Source organism: Perognathus longimembris, chromosome 4 (genome assembly GCF_023159225.1).
Source record: "Perognathus longimembris pacificus isolate PPM17 chromosome 4, ASM2315922v1, whole genome shotgun sequence".
NCBI classification, from domain to species: Eukaryota; Metazoa; Chordata; class Mammalia; order Rodentia; family Heteromyidae; genus Perognathus; species Perognathus longimembris.
In genome coordinates, this window is record NC_063164.1 from 63,168,090 (window position 1) to 63,191,364 (window position 23,275).

General features: G+C 36.2%; 1 protein-coding gene across 3 annotated transcripts in view; it reads left to right on the plus strand.

Moving 5' to 3' along the window:
* Ccdc148 (coiled-coil domain containing 148) overlaps nucleotides 1–23,275 on the plus strand; it is a 274,276-nt gene that overhangs the window by 86,074 nt on the left and 164,927 nt on the right. For 2 of the 3 annotated variants that reach the window (XM_048345424.1, XM_048345425.1), the window contains 5 exons: nucleotides 10,870–10,973; nucleotides 18,550–18,632; nucleotides 18,840–18,991; nucleotides 19,850–19,945; nucleotides 20,028–20,209. In XM_048345424.1, coding sequence (XP_048201381.1) covers nucleotides 10,888–10,973; nucleotides 18,550–18,632; nucleotides 18,840–18,991; nucleotides 19,850–19,945; nucleotides 20,028–20,209 — 599 coding nt within the window. In that variant the 5' untranslated portion in view covers nucleotides 10,870–10,887. Of the gene's footprint in view, nucleotides 1–664; nucleotides 787–10,869; nucleotides 10,974–18,549; nucleotides 18,633–18,839; nucleotides 18,992–19,849; nucleotides 19,946–20,027; nucleotides 20,210–23,275 lie in introns of all 3 variants that reach the window. The other variant, XM_048345423.1, reaches the window with a different exon arrangement.

Consider the following 23,275-nt stretch of genomic DNA (forward strand, 5'->3'; position numbering starts at 1 on the left):
CAATAAATACTAATTACTTCATTTCATACAGCTTAGTTATTTATCTTATATAATTAAGACATAAGTCTATGTGTCATTGAATTCAGGCTGACTCTCCTATTTATGATTAACTTTATAAAAAAGTAAATATTTCAATAAGTTAGGACATTGTATATATTTAGGTAGCGAATACCAGGTTTACATAATTTGTAATCTTATGCAAATCACTAAATGTTTAGCTTTCACTTTTAATTTAATTTAAATTATTTTGGCCTAAGTTAGAAACTCATCTATGGCTTCAAATTTACTTAAGTAATTTGAATAGGTATTAAACTTATGAATAAAAGTGTTCACAATTGATGCCTAAGGCATTTTAAATAAAATGAAGGCTTTCCAATTGTCATCTTGGCATTATACAATTCTAAAATCTACAGTACACTAATTCACATGGAATTGTTCTTTCTATGTTCTTCTAGAAGTAATGTATGCAATGAATGCAACAGCTACATTGTAAGAGTTTTTAGAAATAGAGGTAAAATGTATTATGAATATGTAATATATCCTACGTTTGCTTTTAAAATATTTTTCAATGAGATTTGAAGACAACATCTTTTCTTTACCTATATTGTCACTTGAATAGCATAATACAATTCCTCTGTCATTTTTCTATTTTTATGAAAAATAGGTAATCTGGCATTTGGTATGGAAAATGAGATGAGAAGAGCCAAGTATAAACCAGTGGACTATCAACAACTGCATGCCTTAACCGAAGCAAAAAAATTAGCTTCTGCTTCCATAGAGCTAAAGGTTAGAAAGTATGCAAGTGTGTGTGTGTTTCTAATTTGGAACAGCTGAACTACTAAGAAGTATAATAGTATTTATATTGCAAAAACAAGTGGCTGTGTTGCCTTTAACTCTTCTACTATTAGTAATAGTGAACAGTAGTTAATATTTACGAAATGTTCTTGGGCACTGTTAGTTTATAAGCATTACTCATTTCATATTTTTAACAACCCTGTGAGGTCTGAATTCATCTTTATTTTTTGATAAATAGTTACTTCATTTGCTTTCAGCAATTTCAAACAAATCTGAAAAATGAAAAATTCTATTCACTGCCAGCCATGGACTATCATCTTCCTTAGGGTCTTTTTCAACATTGTATAAATGGGGATTCTAGAATCCCCATATTTGCTCAAAGGTATGTTCCATGCCATGACAAGGTCAACTTGGACTAGAGTTGAAAGTGACTATGTGCAAATGATTGTGCCAGTATTTTAGAACTATATAGAGTTTAGGATTAATCCTGTAGGATATTTCTCTCAGGCACATTATAGAGCTCTTTAGAATCAATATTTTTGTGGGTTGGTGCATTGAAACAAAATTTTGGTGAAGCAATGCACTAATTTACAAACTTTCTTTGTATTCCCAATTTTACATATTTAAAATGTAAACTCTTTTTTTATTAATATCTTTAAAAATTCTAATAAATATGAATTCAAAGCACATTTGATACATTAGTCTATACATATTATCCTATATCCATATTTATATGAGTTGAGTACTTTAAAACTGGTTTGTGGGCTGGGGATATGGCCTAGTGGCAAGAGAGCTTGCCTCGTATACATGAGGCCCTGGGTTCGATTCCCCAGCACCACATATACAGAAAAAGGCCAGAAGTGGCACTGTGGCTCAAGTGGCAGAGTGCTAGCCTTGAGCAAAAGGAAGCCAGGGACAGTGCTCAGGCCCTGAGTCCAAGGCCCAGGACTGGCCAAAAAACAACAACAAATAAACTGGTTTGCATCATTGGTTTGCTTCAGATATACTGTATTTCATGGTATAGGAATATTTAAAGAAATTTAATAGAAAAGTCACACGACTGCCATCATAATAACACTATTTTCCTATCTGTGAGTTTTATTCTGACATTTTGCCCGTTATATATACATATATATATATATACACACACATATATGTAATTTAGTCCATATTTTATTTTCTTCCAAAGTAAACATAAAGATGAAATCCTGTATACTTTTCATGTTTCATACCACTTTTTTATTTCTTATATGATACTTCTTCCAGTGTACGTAATTTATGGTGTGCCTACTTGTTTGCCTTGACAATACTGTAGTGAATAAATACCACACTGACTTGCCCTTATGCAATGTACTGTTCAGTGGGAGAAGAGTCAATGTCTATCAAATAAACCTAGAAATAAAATTAAATTAAACATAATCTGCAATAAAGCATACTTCCCTGTAAATAATAGCTGAATGTTTTCCTATTTGAGTTCCTGGAAAATGCTTTTTTGAAGAAATGACTCTGGAATTGAATCTTCAGGCCTATTAAAAACTAAGCAATCCCAACACACAGGAGGCTGGCACAAAGGAGGACTAGAAATTTGAGACCAGACTGGGGCTACATGGCAAGACTATTAAAAAAGAAAAGAAAAGAAAAAGGAGAAAGAATTAACAAATCAAAGACAAGTGTCCCAAATCCTGTATTCTAAATAGAAAATAACACATGCATTTTCACACCTGATTTGGGGGTATTAGTTTGCATGCTATTGGAAATGGTGCTACTATAGAATCTTCATACTCAGACATTCTTCTGTGTTTCCAAATGCTCTGTATCTGTAGTATAAATTAGCATAATTAGATGTCTGAGCGAAAATGTATGAATATTTTTAGTGTTTTTGAGACCTGTTACCAAATATCTTTCCCAAGTTAATATTTTAGTAAAGATAGCAACATAAACATATCTTTTATATCCTTTTCATGCTGAGTATGAACATATATACGTATATATATATTATTATTAAATCAAACCATCTATTCATGCATCCATCCGTAATCTATGATGTACCAAAATAGACACTTGGCTGGATGTAGAACAGTTGAATGTTTAAATCAGAATCTGGTCAAAGCTAATTTCTCTTTTGTAACAAACTTGCTATCAAATAATAAGCACATTTAAGACTTTTCATTATTATTTTAGTTTTGAAATTTTGACACTAAATACAAAAACAATCATTTCTCAACACTTTCAGCTGTTAGATTGCATCTCTGGTGACTCTATTATACATTTGAGAGGTTGACTAGTTGCTCCTTTAAACAGGTATTTTAAATAGTGTACTGTATGTTCTGTTGATAATGGAATATAACTCAAGAAAAACCTTTTTAGTTATGTATTTTTCTTTGTGTCCCAGTTTTCTTAGCTTGGCAGATCTTTTCAGCTACAAAACATAATTCATGGTCTGTTGTGACCAGTTTCATGAGTTTCTATATTCTATTTTTAGTGTCTATAGATTCATAATAAGTTTTTGAAAAAAATATTTTGTACATTGCCTCTTGTATTACACATACAAATTTTATCTTGTACCAAATAATTTTCTAGCCATTTTCTCCATACAGTTCTTACGTTTTTGTTTTGTATTTTTTAGTTCTTACGTTTTTTATTATATCTGAATTAAAGAAGATGAATTGACAACATTCCCAAATATGGTTTGGGGAGTTTTCTCATTTAATTTAGAGGCAGAAAATTTGATATTTTGGTTTTAGTTTATGTTTGCAGATGTAAAGAATTCCTAACTAGTACTTTTCTTTGTTAAAGTCTTGTGGCTTTAATATGATGTAATAATTGAAAATTAAATGAAAGTTGAGTTTACTTTCTATTTTTATGTAGTTGTACTAAAGTTTATTTTTTCATGTTATGGTTGCTAATTTGCCAAACCTTCTGTACCAACTAGAATTAGTTATGCCATCTATGTTGGTCTTATGTTACTATTTACATTCTTAATAAAATGTGTGGCTTAAAAGTTTGGTTACTCCTAATGTTACATAGCCAAATAAATTCTCTCTTAAGATTTGTATTAATTATCAGTATATCTCCCTGTTTATTTTACTGTATAAATGTGCTTACTTTATGCACATGAAGTTAACAGTTTTAACAGCTGTTATTAATTATTACACCATTTTACTCTGGACATATTAAACATATTTAAATTGAATGACAATGTTAAAGGATGTACGGAGAATGCTATTTGCTTAATTGGTATTATTGATGCTGCTGTATTGAGTAAGTGTGATACTCATTTACATAATCAATGTGCCATTGTTTATGATAAATTTTTAGATACCAAATGAGACACTGAAGTGAACATTGAGTCATTCAGAGATTAAAATTAAACCTGAAGCTGTAACATAGATTTGTGCTGGAAACGGAGATCAGTTTTTGCTAGACTGCGATCATTTTGCTAAATTGTTCCTTTGGTATTTATTAGGTAGAGACACAATCATTATAATTATTTTAATTTGAGTTTCTTTGCTTAGCAAAACGGATAATTTTTCTTGCCTACCTCAAGTATCAATAAATTAATGTTTTTGAAAAACCTTATGGAAAACTATAAACATGTGGAAAATTAGTATAAATAGTATAACGAATATCTATGTAACATCATCTGACTTCAACAATGATACATTTCACCCATTGTTTCCTTTACAGCTCTGCCTACAAAACTTCCCCCAGCAGATTGTTCTGCAGCAACTTTTTGACATCATTATGTCTTGCACAAAATTATTTCAACATATAACTCTAAAATGTTAAAACCATTAGAGTTCTAGAAGACCATTATTATGTCTAAAAATGTTTTTAATAGATTCATGTGTGAATATGTGTGCATGTGCCTGGCCAATAATGGGACTTGAACTCAGGGCCTGGTCACTCTCTCTTAGCCCTTAGCTTTTCACTCAAAAGCTACCCCTTTGCTTCTGGAGCCACATCTCTACTTCTGGCTTTTTACTGGTTAGTTGGAGAGAAGAGTTTCAGAGGGGCTGGGAATGTGGTTTAGTAATAGAGTGCTTGCCTAGGATACATGAAGTGCTGGATTTGATTCCTCAGTACCAAATACACAGAAAAATCCAGGAGTGGTGCTGTGGCTCAAGTAGTAGAGCACTAGCCTTGAACCCAGAGAGGTTCAAGGACAGTGTCCAGGCCCTGAGTTCAAGCTCCAGGACTGGCAAAAAAAAAAAAAAAAAAAAAAAAAAAAGAGTTTCAAGAACATTCCTAGCCTTCCTGCTGGGATGGCTTTGAACCACAATCCTCAGATTTTGTCACCCTGTGTAGCTAGGATTACAGATGTCATCCACCAGTGCCTAGAGCTCTCTCTCTCTCTCTCTCTCTCTCTATATATATATATATATATATATATATATGTATGTATGTACATATATGTATATATATTTATTTATATTTATATTGTGCTGGTCCTGGGGCTTGACTCATGGCCTGAGTCCTATCCTTGAACTTTTTTTTTTTTTTGCTCAAGGCTAGTGCTCTACCCCTTGAGCAACACTTCTACTTCCAGCTTTTTGGTATTTGATTGGACATGAGACATTCACAGACTTTCCTGCCTGGACTGGCTTCAAACCATGATCCTCAGATCTTAGCCTTCTGAATAGCTGGTATTACCAGCAACTAGCTCAATAGTTGCCCTTTTGCCAAATTGTTACATGGAAGATTGATGAAGGTAGATAAAATTGTATCTTAGGGGCTGGGATATAGCCTAGTGGCAAGAGTGCTTCCCTTGCATGCATGAAGCTCTGAGTTCAATTCCCCAGCACCACATGTACAGAAAACAGCCAGGAGTGGCACTGTGGCTCAAGTGGCAGAGTGCTAGCCTTGAGCAAAAAGAAGCCAGGGACAGTGCTCAGGCCTTGAGTCCAAGCCCCAGGACTGGCAAAAAAAAAAAAAAAATTTGTATAGCTTTCTTTTGCTTTATATTTGTGTTGAAAGTATTTTATTGAAGCATAACTCACATATGATAAAATGTACACATTTCAGTGTATATTCCATCAATTTTGGCAAGTATATTGTTATACCTGTAACTTGTAATTGCTCACTGATTACTGATGTTTATTTCTTTTCCTTTCCTTCTTTCTTTCCTTCTCTCTTCAACTCCCTCCATCACCATCTCCTCTTTTTCTTTCTTCTTGCCAAGAATATGGCTTGATCTCAAGGCCTCATGCTTTCCCTTAATGGTTTTTGCTCAAGCTTTGGGCTCTACTACTTGATTCATGCTTCTGCTTCTAGCTTCAAATCAAGATTCTCACATCGTGGCCTTCTGAGTAGCTAGGATTACAGGCTTGCATCACCAGGGTGTGACCTGATATTTGCTTCTGAAGATGGATTCTTTGCCCCAAAAGACTTTTGTAGTGTTTTGGGATACCTATTTAGGTAATATCTTAGATAATTATAATACACCTCACACTGGAGGCTTCCAGTTTCTGATTCTTTTATGAATTTATTATTTTTGTCCTTTTTTCAAAGGACTTTTAAATCATCTGTCTGCATAAGTCATTGCCTACCCTACATGATGAGTTCATATGTCATATTGCTCAATAAAATGAACCAGAATGATGTAGAAATATCTGTTGACAAAGCTACAACTTTAAATCATTGTATTTTTTTTCTTATTTATTGTCAAAGTGATGTACAGAAAGGTTACAGTTTCATACATTAGGCCTTGGGTATATTTCTTGTACTGTTTGTATCTCCTAATCATTGTCTTTTATATATATATATATATATTTTATTATCAAACTGAATTACAGAGAGGTTACAGTTTCATACATTAGGCATTGGATACATTTCTTATACTGTTTGTTACCTCGTCCTTCATTCCCCCCTTCCCCTTCCCCTCTCCCTTCCCCCCCCATGAGTTGTTCAGTTCATTTACACCGAACAGTTGTTTTTTTTTTTATTTTTTATTTTTTATTTTTTGGCCAGTCCTGGGCCTTGGACTCAGGGCCTGAGCACTGTCCCTGGCTTCTTCCTGCTCAAGGCTAGCACTCTGCCACTTGAGCCACAGCGCCGCTTCTGGCCGTTTTCTGTATATGTGGTGCTGGGGAATCGAACCTAGGGCCTCGTGTATCCGAGGCAGGCACTCTTGCCACTAGGCTATATCCCCAGCCCAACACCGAACAGTTTTGCAAGTATTGCTTTTGTAGTTGTTTGTCTTTTTTTAACCCTGTGTCTCTTGATTTTGGTATTCCCTTCTAATTTCCTAGTTCTAATACCAATATACCCAGTTTCCAATATACTCAGATAAGATACAGAGATAGTATAGGTACAACCACAGGAAGGTGATACAAGCAGATCATCAGTAATAGAGGCAACAGTTACATATGGAATGTTGAAAGTAATTACAACTGTGGTATAACAATCGTTTCCATAACATGGAGTTCATTTCACTTTGCATTATCTTATGTGTTCATAAGGGTATAGCTATTGGGTTCCTGTGATCCTCTGCTGTGACTTGCCTAAACCTGTGCTACTTATTCCCTATAAGGGAGACCATATACCTTCCTCCAAAACAAAACCACAAAGAACCAATAGCCCCCTCATCAAGTAGGCTAGAGACTTAAAAAGAGACTTCTCTGATGAGGAGATGAGAATGGCCAAGAGACATATGAAAAAGTGCTCTACATCACTGGCCATAAAAGAAATGCAAATCAAAACAACATTGAGATTCCATCTCTCCCCAGTTAGAATGTCCTATATCAAGAAAACTAACAATAACAACTGTTGGAGGGGATGTGGCCAAAAGGGAACCCTACTTCATTGTTGGTGGGAATGTAAACTGGTTCAGCCACTCTGGCAAGCAGTATGGAGATTCCTCAGAAGGATAAATATAGAACTCCCCTATGACCCAGCAGCCCCACTTTTGGGTATCTATCCAAAAGACCACAAACATAATCACACTAAAGCCACCAGCACAACAATGTTCATTGCAGCACAATTTGTCATAGCGAGAATCTGGAACCAACCCAGATGCTCCTCAGTAGATGAATGGATCAGGAAAATGTGGTACATATACACAATGGAATTTTATGCCTCTCTCAGAAAGAATGACATTGCCCCATTTGTAAGGAAATGGAAGGACTTGGAAAAAGTTATACTAAGTGAAGTGAGCCAGACCCAAAGAATCATTGTATTTTTTAAGACTTTACTTTTCTTTCCTTTTGGCCTGAGGATACAAGTAGAATCAACAAGCGAATTTCCAGAAAACAAAAAACAAAAAAAAAATAAGGATGTTGTACAAAATATTAGACGAGTATAGTGAAAAATAGTAACTTTATTTATTTTGGCTTTTATAATCTATTTAATTGCCCTTTTCCTGGGTCCAAGGCAATAGTATTGATTCCCTCCCCCCATAAGCTGTAAAAACATAGCCAACTCTTCTACAAATGTATTTGAATTTTTTGTGCAACATGTATCAAATATGACAATGAACTCTAATTTGAAAAGTTGTACCTGTCAACAAACTTTAGGGCCTGAACATTGTAAAATGTTGGAATAAGTTTAGATACTCTTTTTTTTTTTTTAGTTTAAGAAGAGGTTTAGGGGGCTGGGGATATAGCCTAGTGGCAAGAGTGCCTGCCTCGGATACACGAGGCCCTAGGTTCGATTCCCCAGCACCACGTATACAAAAAAAAACAAAACAAAAAAAAAAAAAAACGGCCAGAAGCGGCGCTGTGGCTCACGTGGCAGAGTGCTAGCCTTGAGCAGGAAGAAGCCAGGGACAGTGCTCAGGCCCTGAGTCCAAGGCCCAGGACTGGCCAAAAAAAAAAAAAAAAAAAAAAAAAGAAGAGGTTTAGATCTATAGACCAGGCTAGTCTTGAACTTAGAATCTTTCTCTCAGCCTCTTGAATGCCCTGCTCATGTTTACACATTTTTAAAACAAGTGCTAGAGTATCAGACTTTAGAAATGCTAGATGTTCTTATAGTTCTTTTAAATTAGAGACCACTAGATATTTGTCTGCAGTACCTTATTTTTTTCTTAAGTTTTATTGTGGCACTAAGAACTTCTGTGGAAAAGATTGACTCTGTACTTTCTAAAGTAGTCTTTAGGCTAATTTTTTAAAATATCCTTAATCAAGAAAAGCAGATAAACTCAAGGTTAAAGTAATCAGTGAATAACACCTAGCAGTAGCATGCATTATGAAGATTCCTTTCTGGGAGTTGTCTTCTGCAGTTTTAATATCCTCATTATTGATCTTTAAGATATCATCAGAGTGCTTTGCTATTCTAGTAGCAGAGAATTTATGAAACTTGCATATGTTATGAAATTTCTGATTTGTACTTCCACACATGTTTAAAACAACTTGTACATGGAATATACAAATTCAGAGTACATGACTACAAGTCAGTCACCCCAGGAAGCAGACCCCACTTGAGGATTATTTGATATAGAGGAATCTAATGAGAGCAAATGATCATGCAGGTGACAGGGCTAAAAATCAGAGGCTGATGAGGTAATAGAGATTAACAATCACTGAAAACCACTTACATCCCTAGGTCAGAGAACCCAAGCAGTGGGCTGAAGTTATCAGAAATATCTAGAACTACATTAGATCTTTCTAGAGGCAGTAACAGAGAAAATGCAATTGTTCCAAGGACTCCTCTAAGAGGAGAAAAGAGCAGTGAGGGTAATGCTTTTACTTCTTTCTTTCCTTTTAATCTTTCAAGGCCAGTATTTTCCTTTGGCTAAACCCAATTTGAAGCCAACCTGAAAGTCACAGGCTGCTCTCTGATTTGGAGATCAGAGAAAAGGAAGGAATTGGTCGAAGGCAACAGATCTGGGCCTTGCACATTTGGCAGAAGAAACCTGAAAGTACTCATTATTTGCTGCAGTTTTGAAAGCCAACCAGTTTGGAGAAAATTAAATTTAGTTGAAAGTTTTTAAGTGTTCATGTTATGTGATTTTTTTCATTGTCTTTTGTTTAGTGCAAAAGTATTTGCCTAAATCTTAAAAAATGTATATTTATAGGCAGGTGCTAGTAATCTTTGCTATGCAAGAAACAGATCTGGAGATTTGGAGTTTGAGGCTGATCTGTACAGAAAAGTTTTCTGGATTTCATCTCCGAAATAACCAGCAAAAAGCAGGGCTGGTGATATGACTTACATAGAGTGCCCACCTTGCAATTTTGAGGCCCTGAGTTCAAACCCATATCACCCAAAAAATGTATTTATAAGGACATGGAGTTGAAAGACTAAAATTATGCATTTGAGGTCATAATTCTAGTAATTTCTGAGTCTGGGTCTAAAGCTACCCTGTAATATCTCATCTAATGCATCTCTCCATCATATGCTGAAATTTTAGATAAACACTAAACCAAACAGCAAGGCTCTGTGTGATTCAGATGTTTATTTATGATCTTGACCAAGCCTTTAGACTTGCTTACCTTCGAGGTCCTCAACTGTAAAATGGAAATAATGATCCCCATAGGATCTGGAGGGAAGATTTGTCCAAAATGGAGATATGTTTGTGGAAAACTCCTGAAACATTTTCTTGGCCCATGTGAATTAAGACACTGTTTATTATATGCATGGAATATAAAATGGCTTCACTTTTCTTTTCATTATTTGATCAATATTTGGTCAGTATTCCAAGACATTTTCTCTTTCTTCTCTTTGCTGCTTAAAATAATACTTATTTATTTTGATTAGCATAAATTAATTCTACAAAGGGGTTTCATTGTGATGTTTACATATATGCATATAATGTACTTTAATAAAAAACCAACCTCTTTATATTCTTTCTCCTTCTAGTTTTAAAGAATGTTTAAATTATTTTGACTCTATATGTATATTTATACAATAAAGAATATTTATATATATACATATACATATATGTGTATGTATACATACTCTATTATATATTTGATATATGTACTACACAATACTTATTTTAAGTGGGTTGTGTGTCCAAAGATACACTAATAAAACTAAAAATCATTAGTACTTAGAAATACAGATTAAACATTTCTGTGTATAATGAATTTTTCAAAACATAGAGGCTGCTGCTTTTTTATTTTTGCCTAACTGTAGATCAGAAAAGCAGTGGACATGTCAAAGACATCTAAAGAACAAAGGTTACTAAAACAACACAAGCAAGTGTGGTGGAAGGAATACCGGAGGCTAAAGGAAGTCAGGTAAGAACTGGGGGGGGGGGGGGGGGAACTTGGTAAGGACACACAGAATGACTACAAGTTAGTTATCTGGCCAGATGCTCTATAATGGTCCAGGTTAATTAAACATGACAATCAGAATTTAAAGTTCCAATTTGAGTCATATGCAAATCTTTTCATTGCCTCAGTTTAATCTTGAATCCAGGGAATATATTAACATGACTTTTCTTTCCTGTAGGGAAAGAAAATAATAGTCTTTATGGGTCAATCACTTGCTCTTCTGCATTTTGCTTGTCCTAGGCTTGCATTTTGCATGGGTTCTATTGTGCACAGAACCCTGTAATGTTGGTCATCCCTTTGAAGTGATTATCTTCTGAGGACTGCCCTCTAATCACATTCTTCTTTACATCATGGGACACATAGTAGAAGACATGTAAATGTATTTTATACATTGATGTAAATAACCTGAAGAGTTTACTTGTTCAGTGATTTGTGTGATATAGTTGTATCATTGCTTACTTATGAAACTTTGATTTTTGACTTTGTTATTTCCTTCCAGCAGTCACTTAAAGATGAAGTAAAACGAAATAATAAATTATATTTGATATTAATTGTAATGTTTAAAAATAAATTTCTATTAAAAAATCAAGACAGAAAGAGAAGACAGGTGTTTCTCTTTCATTAAAAAAAGACATATGGGGGCTGGGGATATAGCCTAGTGGCAAGAGTGCCTGCCTCGGATACACGAGGCCCTAGGTTCGATTCCCCAGCACCACATATACAGAAAACGGCCAGAAGCGGCGCTGTGGCTCAAGTGGCAGAGTGCTAGCCTTGAGCGGGAAGAAGCCAGGGACAGTGCTCAGGCCCTGAGTCCAAGGCCCAGGACTGGCCCCCCCCCCCCGCCAAAAAAAAAAAAGACATATGGTTTAGTTATGAAGATATACTTTTAAATATGGATAGTATTAGTCATTTGCTTTGTATTAAATTAGACAATTTCTGTGATCTTAAGCTAAGTCAAGTTTCAAATATCATTAATGTTACTTTTGATTTAGATGCTTTTCACAATAGGATTTTATTCTGGCCTGTAATTTTTGTGTTTGAGGTAAAAGGTTCATGGCTGGCAAGAGTTTTATTATAATGGCATAGCTCAAAATTATATAGACTTGATTACCATACTTCTGTTATAAAAACAAGTAAACTGGATTACATCACTTTTTTTTTGTATGGAGGATCAAACTCAGGGCTTTGTGCTTGTAATACAGGCACTCTGTCACTTGAACCAAAACTCCAGCCCTCCTTTCCATGGTCATTTAAAAGGCAGGGTGTCTATGTTTGGACTGGTTTAGGCTGTGATCCTTCTATGTGAGCTTCCACTTGTCACTGGTACATACCACTGGGCCCAGCCATTGTGCTTCCTCCATAGCTGAGGTAACAGGCTCACCACCAGAACCATCCAGTGGTTGAGACAGAGTCTTGCAAACTTCTTTTTGCCTGGGCTGGCTTTGGACAGCAATCCCTGTCCCCTAAGTAGGTAGGATTACAGGCTTGATCTACTGTGTCTAGCTACATCAGTCACATCCTTCAAAAAGTCATCTCTTGGGCTGGGAATATGGCATAGTGGTAGAGTGCTTTCCTCGCATATCTGAAGCCTTAGGTTTGATTCCTCAGCACCACATCTATAGAAAAAGCCAGAAGTGGCGCTGTGGCTCAAGAGGTATAGTGCTAGCCTTGAGCAACAAGAAGGAGCCAGGGACAGTGCTCAGGCCCTGAGTCCAAGCCCCAGAACTGGCAAAAAAAAAAAAAAAAAAAAAGTCATCTCTTTTTTGAAACAAAAATATTTGGACTTTCTGGAATAGTCTTAAAAATTTGCATAACTTGAAATATCACAATAAGGAAAGCCCTTAGGACGCATTCATTATAGTGTTCAGAGTCACAATCTCAAATGTAATCAAACATAAAAGAAGACACTGGAAAAATTGTTCTTTTTTTAAAAACTGTCTGTTCTACATTCTGTATATGTTGTTTCTGAGCTAGATGATAAGGCATATATATCATATTATGGAAAGCCAGTCTGCTGACTGATTTGGAATGACACAAAGACAGTGGAAGTGAGGAGCCATTTAGTAATAATGACCTAATGTCTTGAAAATTGGACAGGAAAGAATTCCAAGAGAGTTTGCAATGTTCTTCTAGAAAGCAGGCTAATCCCAAAGTAAGGTCAGTGAAAGTGAGAACAGCATTGCAAGATAAGCTGGAATGATGGTTAGATTTTTGGAAGAGTTAGAATTCCAGCAAGTTAGTAATTTAAGGTTTATCAGTAATTTAAACTTTATCAGTATTTGTCAACCTTCAACAGTCTCTACACTTTTTAACCAAAAGGTTCTCAATGCCTCACCCTTCGACTCTTTTTGAAAATCTCAGGGTTTCAGAAGACAAGGGCCTACCATGTCTAATACTGTAGGATAATTTGGTATGTTCCAGATAATACGTACTTTGCTCACTTTATCTCACTCATCCTTCCAATGGACCTGTAATGTAGGGTTCATGGCAAGCCAGTGTTACAGGTGAGACTTATTGGTCGGAGAGGATTATAGTTACTTGCAGAAGGTTGAGAAGCTGTTTTGGCTGTTTTATGTAGATCGGGTACTGAAATATTTGCACTTATTTCTAGTGTTCCATGGCCCTGGAATTAAACACCTGTTTCATTTTTAATACTTTAAAATCTGTACTAAGAAAAGGAGAGGATGGTGCCAAAGTTCTAGGGGGAGAACCATTCTCCTCAGAGCACCCAAATATACCACTCCTTCCTTTTTCTGGCAACTTGTATGTGCTCTTAAAGTTTTGGGGGTGCTAATTTTATAAGGAAGCTGAACTTTCTGAAATAGATTTTGGTCTAACTCCATGACAAGGCCTCTATCTTCCATGTAACAATTGCAAAAGCGTTTTGGCAAAAACTATCTCCTGGCAAAACCTATGTGCTGGGAAAATCATTTATAGTAGTACTTCTCCTCCACCCATAAAAAAACCAGGAAAAATCCTGTCTCAAGTAGGAAATTGGCTTAGCAGATATCAATGTCTATCTATATATGCATTGATATGATTGCATAGATGATTATATAATGGAATACTACCAAAATTATTTAGAATTATAACTAAAAAGTAATATTAAGCAAAAAAGTTCCTACAACATAAAATGTTATTACATTATTGTATAAAACATTATACATTGCATTATTATAGCAATATAAAATACATGTAGTTGGGACTAGATTTTTACTTGAGAAAAATTAAAATAATCATTGTATTAAAATATTGCTATTGCAATATTTTCTTTTGTAGTTATGCACTATTTCCTATACCATTTTAATTTTGTACATTCATAATTATACTAAAATTATGACTTAATTAACAGCCACAAGCAATTAATAGATTGTAGCATTGTGGATACCCATTTACAGCAAGTTATGTTTTCACACTAAAAATAATTATGTTTTAAAAAATATTATAAAAGATTATACAAATTATTACTGTTATCAAAATAATACTTTTATACTCATTCCCCTAAATTAGAGTAAAAATTTTAAAAATTCTTTGTCATTTCTGACAATTGTTTTGAATTGGCATACATTGTCAATATAAGTACGTTTCATTATGGTATTTGTTTACATGCACACAAGGGCATTTTGAACATTCACTCCCTCCTTCATGTTGCCTTTATTCCCCTTCTCCTCTCCTCCTTTTCAAACAGCATTTCATGGGCTTCACCATGCTGTTGTATATGTATCTATTTGTGTGTGTATACATATATATGTATATATACATATATCCTTTTATTGTCTTCACCCACACTCAGTATCTTTTCCTTTCCTCCTCCAATTCCTACTGGTCTCTTTTTTATATTTATGACATCATTTCTGTTTGCTCTTTGTGATCATTGTTGATTGTCGTCATCATCATCATCATCATCATCATCATCATCATCATCATCATCATCATCATTTTAGGTCTATATTTCACAGATAAATGAGACCATGGGGTATTTGGCTTTTTTTTCCTTTCTTGCTTTCTTTTTTGCCAGTCCTAGGGCTTGTGCTCAGTGCCTCAGCACTGTCCCTGAGCCGCATTTTGCTCAAAGGTAGCACTCTACCACTTGAGCCACAGCACCACTTCCAGCCTTTTCTGTTTATGTGGTACTGAGGAATTGAACCCAGGGTTTCATGCATGCTAGGCAAACACTCTATCACTAAGCCACATCCCCAGCTCTGATATTTGGCTTTTTGAGTTTGGTTTACCTTAGTCAACATGATGATCTCTGGTTTTCTTTATGACAGAGTACTAGTCCATTCGTATATATGTATGTTTGCATATACTATCAGTTCTTAGCACCTTGATTAATCCCCCATTTCAGCTATCATGATCGGAGCTGCAATAAACATGCATCCACAGGCATGCTTCTGGTATAGTGATTTACTCTCCTTTGAATCTGTGCCCCACGGTGATATAGTAGGGTCATACAGAAGGTCTACTTTTAGTTTCTTCATTTTATTTTTTTGAGGAGCCTTCATACTAACTTGTATAGTTCTTGTATTAATTTACATTCCCACTAACAACATATGAGGAAGGGTTCTTTTTTCTCTGCATCCTTACGAGGATTTGTTATGGTTTTGATGTTAGCCATTTGGACTGAGATAGTTAGGACCTTAGTGTAATTTTGATATGTGTTTTCTTTATGACAAAAGATATTTGTTCATGTACTTATTTGTCATTTGTATTTCCTCTCCTGAGTACTATCTATTGAATTCATTTGTTAATTGTCTGTTCTTTTGCTGTTTATGTTTCTGAGCTTTATGTATATTCTGGGTAATAATCCTTTGCCAGTTGATAATTTTTTTCTATCTCATTCTGTGAATTGTCTCTTGATTCTGGCAATTTTTTTAAATTGTGTAGGAACATTTTAATTTTTTGCAGTTCTATTTGTTCATTCTTACTCTTACTTCTTGGGCAATTAGAGTCATATACCCAACATAACTATCTATGCTTATATCTTCCAGAGCTTTTTACTATGTTTTCCTTTGGTAATTTTATGTTTAACATTAATGTCTTTGGCTCATTTAGAGTTGATTTTTGTGTAGGGAGAGAGGTGTGTAGATAGCCAGTTTTCCTTCCTGGCCCTATTTGTTGATCAGACTATCTTTTTTTCCAGTGTATGGTTTTGAATTCTTTTGTGAAAAATGATATGAATGCAGTTGTATGGTTGCATATGGACTTCTATCCTGACCCATTGCCTTGTATTACTATGGCTCTGTAATATAATTTTAAGCCCAGCATTGTGATGTGTGGCTCTTTGGCTCAGGATGTTTTTTTTTTCATTTTGCTGTTTTGCTGTATTTCTACATGAATTTTAGAATTGAGTTTTCTGTTTTTGCAAAGAGTGGCATTGTGATTTCCATGGGAATTACATTGAATCTGCATGTTGCTTTTGGTAGTGTGCCCATTTTTACAATATTAATTCTTTCTACCTAAGAACACAGATATTTTCACCTTCTGATGTTTATTTCAATTTATTTCTTTAAGGATTTATAGTTTTCATTTAGTGGTCTTTTACTTCCTTAGTTCAGTTTATACCTTGTATGTTTTAAAGGCTATTGCAAATGGAACTGTTTTCCTAATTGTCCTTGAAGTCTTCATTGCTATATACAAAAGCTACTGATTTTTGTATGCTGATCGTGTATCTTGCTGCATTGCCAAAGTGCTTCTTGGATCTAGGTGTGTGTGTGTGTGTGTGTGTGTGTGTGTGTGTGTGCAATCTTTAGGGTATCAGTCATTTAGCCACTTGAAGACATTGTGTTCAATTATTCTCTATAGTTTGGTGGGAATGGGTGTTGGTTGGGTTGATGGGTTATTTCTTAATACTGACTTGCGGTATAATTTAGCAACAATAAATTCATCAAGTCACTGCCAATCCAAAGATTTACATGCAGTAAAATCCCATTAGCAATATTATATAATAGATTATGTTATATATGAAGGGACCAGTAGGGTGTACAGTAGGGAGAATAGAAAAAACAAAAATTATGTGTTAGAGTTAAAATATAGGTGGTACAACTAAGAAGAGTGAGAGAAGCAAAAAGGAACTGGATAAGGAGTATGAGGGCCACAGGTACCCAAACTATAGTACCCAAAATATAGTTCAATTACTGTGGAGAAGGTGCTACTGTTAGGGACTGCAAAGGGAATGAAAAACCAAGAATAAAAGCAAGAGGTGGAATAAACCACTAGTAGACTGGTTTATGAGTGAGAAAATGGTAAAGTGAAAATAAAAAGTACAGAGTAAAAAAAGGCAATTTATAAAAGTTAAAAAAGGAAAAGGAGAGTCTATATATTTTTCTTGTTGGGTTGAAATGTGTATATGTGCTGAGATCAGTCAGCAAACTGGGTGAGCTCCTTCAATCTCTGCTCCTCCACGTTGTGACTGTAGTTCTCCTGCTGTTGCTCAAAAGTGTTAATTGGGGCTCTGCAATGATCTGGTATATCCTGGTGCATGTTCTGTTGTTGGTTAAGGCTCTGGGTCAGGGTTAGCTGGTGGGGTGGGGCTTAAACAGCCCCGTGGAGTAGTGGCAGTTCCCTGGGTTTGGTCTACTTTGCCCCAGTTCAGTAAGGTGGTTCTAGGCTGGAAAGTACAGTTAGAGTTGTGTGGCTGGGTTCTCTGAGTACACGTAGTGGGTCACAAAGCACTCTGTCACTCTCAAACCCCAAGGTTTGCCTGCTCACAGAGCCCATGGCTACCTCCATTTAGTGTCTTTTTTTTTTTTTTTTTTGAGTGTAAAAGATGAGTAATTCCTATCACCAGATACTGCACTCTAGTTGTAATCTTCCTGTATTCTTCCTTTGTTTTGGAATAGAGATGCAGACCCCAGACCCTGAGCTCTAGTTTGGCACAGTGAACCAGATGCCATGGAGCAAGTTATCCCACAGGTCTAGTGCCATGGGTGAGGCCTAATCAGCCAGAAGTTTTCCCTGGAACCAGATGAACTTTCATCCCCATCCTGGGCTTGGCTAGGTAGCATTCCTGAGGGGAGCACTGGCCATAGAGAGCTCACATGGCTTCAGCCACTCACGGGTGCAGAACCAGGGATGAGATCTTTTAGTGAGCCTACATAGCTGACAGTTTTTGCCAGGAGACAGGAATTTGCATCTTTGTACCAGCCATTTCAGAGCTTTGAAAATAGCCCCTTTCTTGGTTGAAATCTGCCTAATCTCTTCCTCTTTCTCTTCCATTTCCATTGCTAATCCTGCCTTCAGGCCCAACCTCCAGCTTTCTGCCTTGAGAATCTTTGTGAAACACAATTCTGAGCAGGTGAGGTTGGCTTGCCATCCTTCATTCACTTCTTGGCAGTGCCCACAAGGAGTGGTGCCAGGGCCTGCTGTACACTGCCTTTGGCCATGCTGTTCCTTCTGCCCATGTTAGAATTTAGTACATGGTCTGAATTAAAGAACGGATGGACAAAACCACATTTAATTGATAATTCCTCCTGCATTTTTTTAACCTGCATGTACATTTATAATTGCAAAATGTTGACTAAAATTATGTCTGTTTCAGATGTAAATTGGAATCTGAACTAAAATCTTTTTTCAATGAAGATAATATTGGAAATGAATGTCTTAGTGACCTTACAAATTTTGGTGAGATTTATTTGTTTTTTGATCATATATTTGAAGAGAAATTTTGGCATGGAAGAATAAAAAAAGGGCCACCAGTGACATGCTTTTTGAATATTAACAGCTACTTAGTGTTTTTTGTTTCCCCAAGAAATTTAAAAGTCTGTACTCCAAAGACTGGTTCTTCAAGAACCTTAAAAAATAAGGTGTTTCAATGTTGTTTCATCACAGAACAAGAACTATTGGAACAATGGTGTACATTTCTGGACAGGGTGATAAGTCCTGTGCTGCGGCTGAGAACAGATCTGAGGTACAGACAGCATCACATTTTAAAGTATGCAGAGCTTCAAATGGAGTTTAATGCAGTTTTAGTACTAGAAGAGGTCAGTATGTTACCTCTTGGATGTGTATGTGTGTGTGTGTGTGTGTCTGTGTACCTGTTTTGGGATTTAAGCTCAAAGCTTCACATGCTCATTTGGATTTTTTTTTGCTGAAAATTGCTCAAGATTTATGGCTCTATTTCTGGCTTTTTGCTACTTAATTGGAATTAAATATTCCACAGACTTTCCTGCCCAGGCTGGTTTTGAAACTTAATTTTCAGATCTCTCCAAGCAGCTAGGAACATGAGCATGAGCCGCCAGAGCCCAGCATATTACCTCTACTTTTAACAATGTAAGGTATTTTTTGTCCCACCTAGAACAGTTTCAGATAAGAAACGTGTCTTGTGTATATAAACAGGTTGCTTGCTGTTATAAACACAGGCCCAAGTCTGTCTGAGTATGCACATTTTAATTTGTCTTTTTGCTTTTGTTCTATCCTTTCCCTTCAGTGTATTACTCTCTGTATGGTGGGATCAAGTCTCTACATTTCCGCTATTCTGCAGTATAATTATATTGTCTTAATGAATAATAATAATACAAACAAACCCATGCCTGACTGGGGACTAGAGGCAAGGTTCCAAAGGAAAGGGAGAAGTGATTGAATTAGAAAATTTAAGTTTTTTATCTTACCATGACCAAATCTAAATGTGAGTGCAGGTGGCTGTGAGCCTTCTTTTTTGCTTATGTATCTTCATTGAACTTAATTTATCTGATGAGCTCTCCCTGGTTTGTCTTCAAGGACTTTTTCTCTTATCTAACCATCATTTATTGGTTTTTGGGCATAATATTCCTGTCTTTATAAATATGGGTTGAATAGCAACAATTGGCTTATTACTTATTCCACATGTCATTGTCCTCTAGGTTGACTTGGTAAAGAAACAATTGAAAGCTGTCTTTGAAAGACTTAAACTGGAGCAACAGAAGATAGAAAATAATCTTTCAGACTATAGTACGAGAGTAAGTATAAAATAGCTAGTAATTTATTTGCTTTTCTATTTGTAATTTATATAAACTATCATGTAATTGGTTTTTTTTTCAGATTCTAGATTATTCTTCAGAAGAGAAAACTAACTTGCTTAGGGCACTGCCCCTGGAAGTAGAAACTTTGGAATGTCCGTACCCTGATCTGAAATCTTCAGTCCTTAAAGAGTTTTGCAACTTTACAAAGAAATATCAAAAGAAGCTTGATGATTTGGATTTGCAGTTACAAGATACCTACAGGTGATCAGATAAAATTAATGAGTTCTGTAGATTCTTTTTTTGCCAGTCCTGGAGCTAGAAATTAGAGCCCAAGCACTGTCCTTAAGCCTTTTTTGCTTTGTTAGCACTCTACCACTTGAGCAACAGTGCCATTTCCAGCCTTTTCTGCTTATGTGGTACTGAGGAGTCGAACATAGGGCTTCATGTATGCTAGGAAATCACTCTACCACTAAGCCACACTCCCAGACCTGTAGATTCTTAACACTAAAATTTACCTTTTCTTTAGGGTCACTGTATTCCTGCCTTAATGATTGTAGTTGCTAATGATTGAAATGTCGTTGATGAGTGTTAAATTTATTGAATGGAGAGGAATTTTCCCTAAATTCCTGTGTAATGATTTGTACAAAAATTTTATATGTTTAAAACATGATGATAACATCTATCTTACTATCTTATTGCACAGGAAGGTTTTTTTTTTTTTTTGGCCAGTCCTGGGCCTTGGACTTGGCCTGAGCACTGTTCCTGGCTTCTTCCCGCTCAAGGCTAGCACTCTGCCACCTGAGCCACAGCGCCCCTTCTGGCCATTTCCCATATATGTGGTGCTGGGGAATCGAACCGAGAGCTTCATGTGTAGGAGGCAAGCGCTCTTGCCACTAGGCCATATTCCCAGCCCTAAAAGTATTTTTATTTTTTTGCCAGTCCTGGGCCTTGGACTCAGGGCCTGAGCACTGTCCCTGGCTTCTTTTTTTGCTCAAGGCTAGTACTCTGCCACTTGAGCCACAGCGGCACTTCTGGCTGTTTTCTATATATGTGGTGCTGGGGAATCGAACCCAGGGAGTCAAGCACTCTTGCCACTAGGCCATGTTCCCAGCCCCACAGGAAAGTTTTTAACTAAAAGTTTTTAGTGACTACTCAGTTCCATTTAGACATATAAAGCACTTTGAAGTAGAAATTTAGAAATCAGCACTAATAATTGATTATAATGAAATATACCTATGTTTCTTGTAATCCACTGATTTTGTCTTATGGCAAGACACCAGAGTATGTTATTCAGATTAGAAAATTTTCTTAGCAAAGTACTGATGGCTCATGCCTGTAATCAGGAGGAGATCTGAGGATCCAAGTTTGAAGCCACCCTAGACAGGAAAGTCTATAAAACACTTGTTTTCAGTTAACTACCAAAAAGCTGAAAGTGGAGCTGTGACTCAAGTGATAGAGCACCAGGCCTTGAGTGAAAAGCTAAGGGATAATATTCAGGCCGCAACATCAAGCCCAAGTACAGACACAAACAAAAATTTTCTTGTGTATGTTAAAATTTTGTTTGTTTGCTTGCTTGTTTACTTACTTAGAAAATAGGCTTTGGGTTGTATCTTGAGAAATGATAATCCTTTCTGAATTGCAAGTATAATGGCCAGTGGTTTAAAATTCAGTTTACTAGTGATCATCTTCTCTGATGTCTTCTGTGTGATAATTCTCTAGTAGTGCTTGTATGTGAGCTCTCTCTCTCTCTCTCTCTCTTTTTCCAGTCCTGGGTCTTGAACTCAGAGCCTGAGCACTGTACCTGGCTTTATTTTCCTCAAGGCTAGCACTCTACCCCTTGAGCCACAGCACCATTTCTGGCTTTTTTCTATATATGTGTTGCTGAGGAATCGAACCCAAGCCTTCATGTATGCAAGGCAAGCACTTTACCACTAGGCCATATTCCCAGCCCCTGTATGTGAAATTTCTTTGAAACATTTTATTAAAAAAACACCTTCTCCTTCTATAGTATTTATCTCAAAATTTTCAATAAAGAACTTATATTTAAAAGGAAAGGAAAATTATAGAAGGGAAACATTTATACCAATTGAAAATAAAATAAGAGTTTCCTAACTGCAATGGGAGATAAAAAATTTGACAGAAATTTATATTTCTTATTAGTTGTTATAATGCAGCTCCTGTAATGAAACTACTTGTGTTAAGCAATGAATAACAAGAGAGCTTGCATAAGTCCTTCCAAACCGGGTTCTAGGACAAAATCCAACTGTATAGACAAACTGCTACTTATCTGCACATACTTGAGATGGTACAGCCAGTCTTGGTGATATTAGAGCCTTCCCTGACTTTGGTTTCCTTCTCTCTCCCCTTTGAAGATATCCCTGTGTTTCTGTCAGATAACTTTTGGTCTCCAGAAAACTCCTCCTTCCCCTTCTCTTTCCCTTGCTTTCTTCCTTCCGACCTTGTAATAAAGCCGAGAAATAAATGAATAATATATGTGTACTTGATAATTGATTAATTACCTTTTAATTGGAATTCAGTTACAGTGAAGCATTAGCATAACCATGTACATCTCTAATTTAGTTTACATCTCTAATTCTAAAACAAATAGGTTTTCCTGTTCTCCATCCCAACCTAATTATAGAGATTTTAGAATGTTTTGTTTGGCAGAGGGATGAAGCATTATTATCAAACTGATGATCCATGGCTGTAACTTTCCTACCAAATACCTTGTTCCCTTGGGAGAGCTGGATGAGTTAGTGCTACCACTTGGCTAGCGGTGTGCTGTGCTTGTTTCATTCTGGGAAGACCCATCAATCATTGTCCAGTTCACTCCCTTTTGAAGAATCTGAATTTTTCTTTTTTTGCATTTCTTTTTGCCAGTCTTGGGGCTTGAACTCAGGGCCTGAGTACTGTCCCTGGCTTTTTGTTCAAGGCTAGCACTCTACCACTTGAGCCCCAGTGCCACTTCTGGCTTTTTCTATATATGTGGTGCTGAGGAATCCAACACAGGGCTTCATGTTTGCTAAGCAAGCACTCTACCATTAGGCCACATTCCCAGCCCCTGAATTCTTCTTTTGTGAAAACTTGTGCCATGCAGAGAAAGTTGGGAATCACAACAACACAGAAACTAAGTAAGGAATTAGATGAATCTGTACCACATGCTAAAATTTCTGCAGAGGTAAGAAATTTGGAGGATATAGGGAATTTTGGTGGAGGAAAAAATGAACTTATGAACTCTGGAGAAAGTAGGCCGGAGGATGTTTGAAGAAGGATATTAAATGCTAGGCCACAAATCCCCCAAGGATAAAATAATTAGTTATATTTGTA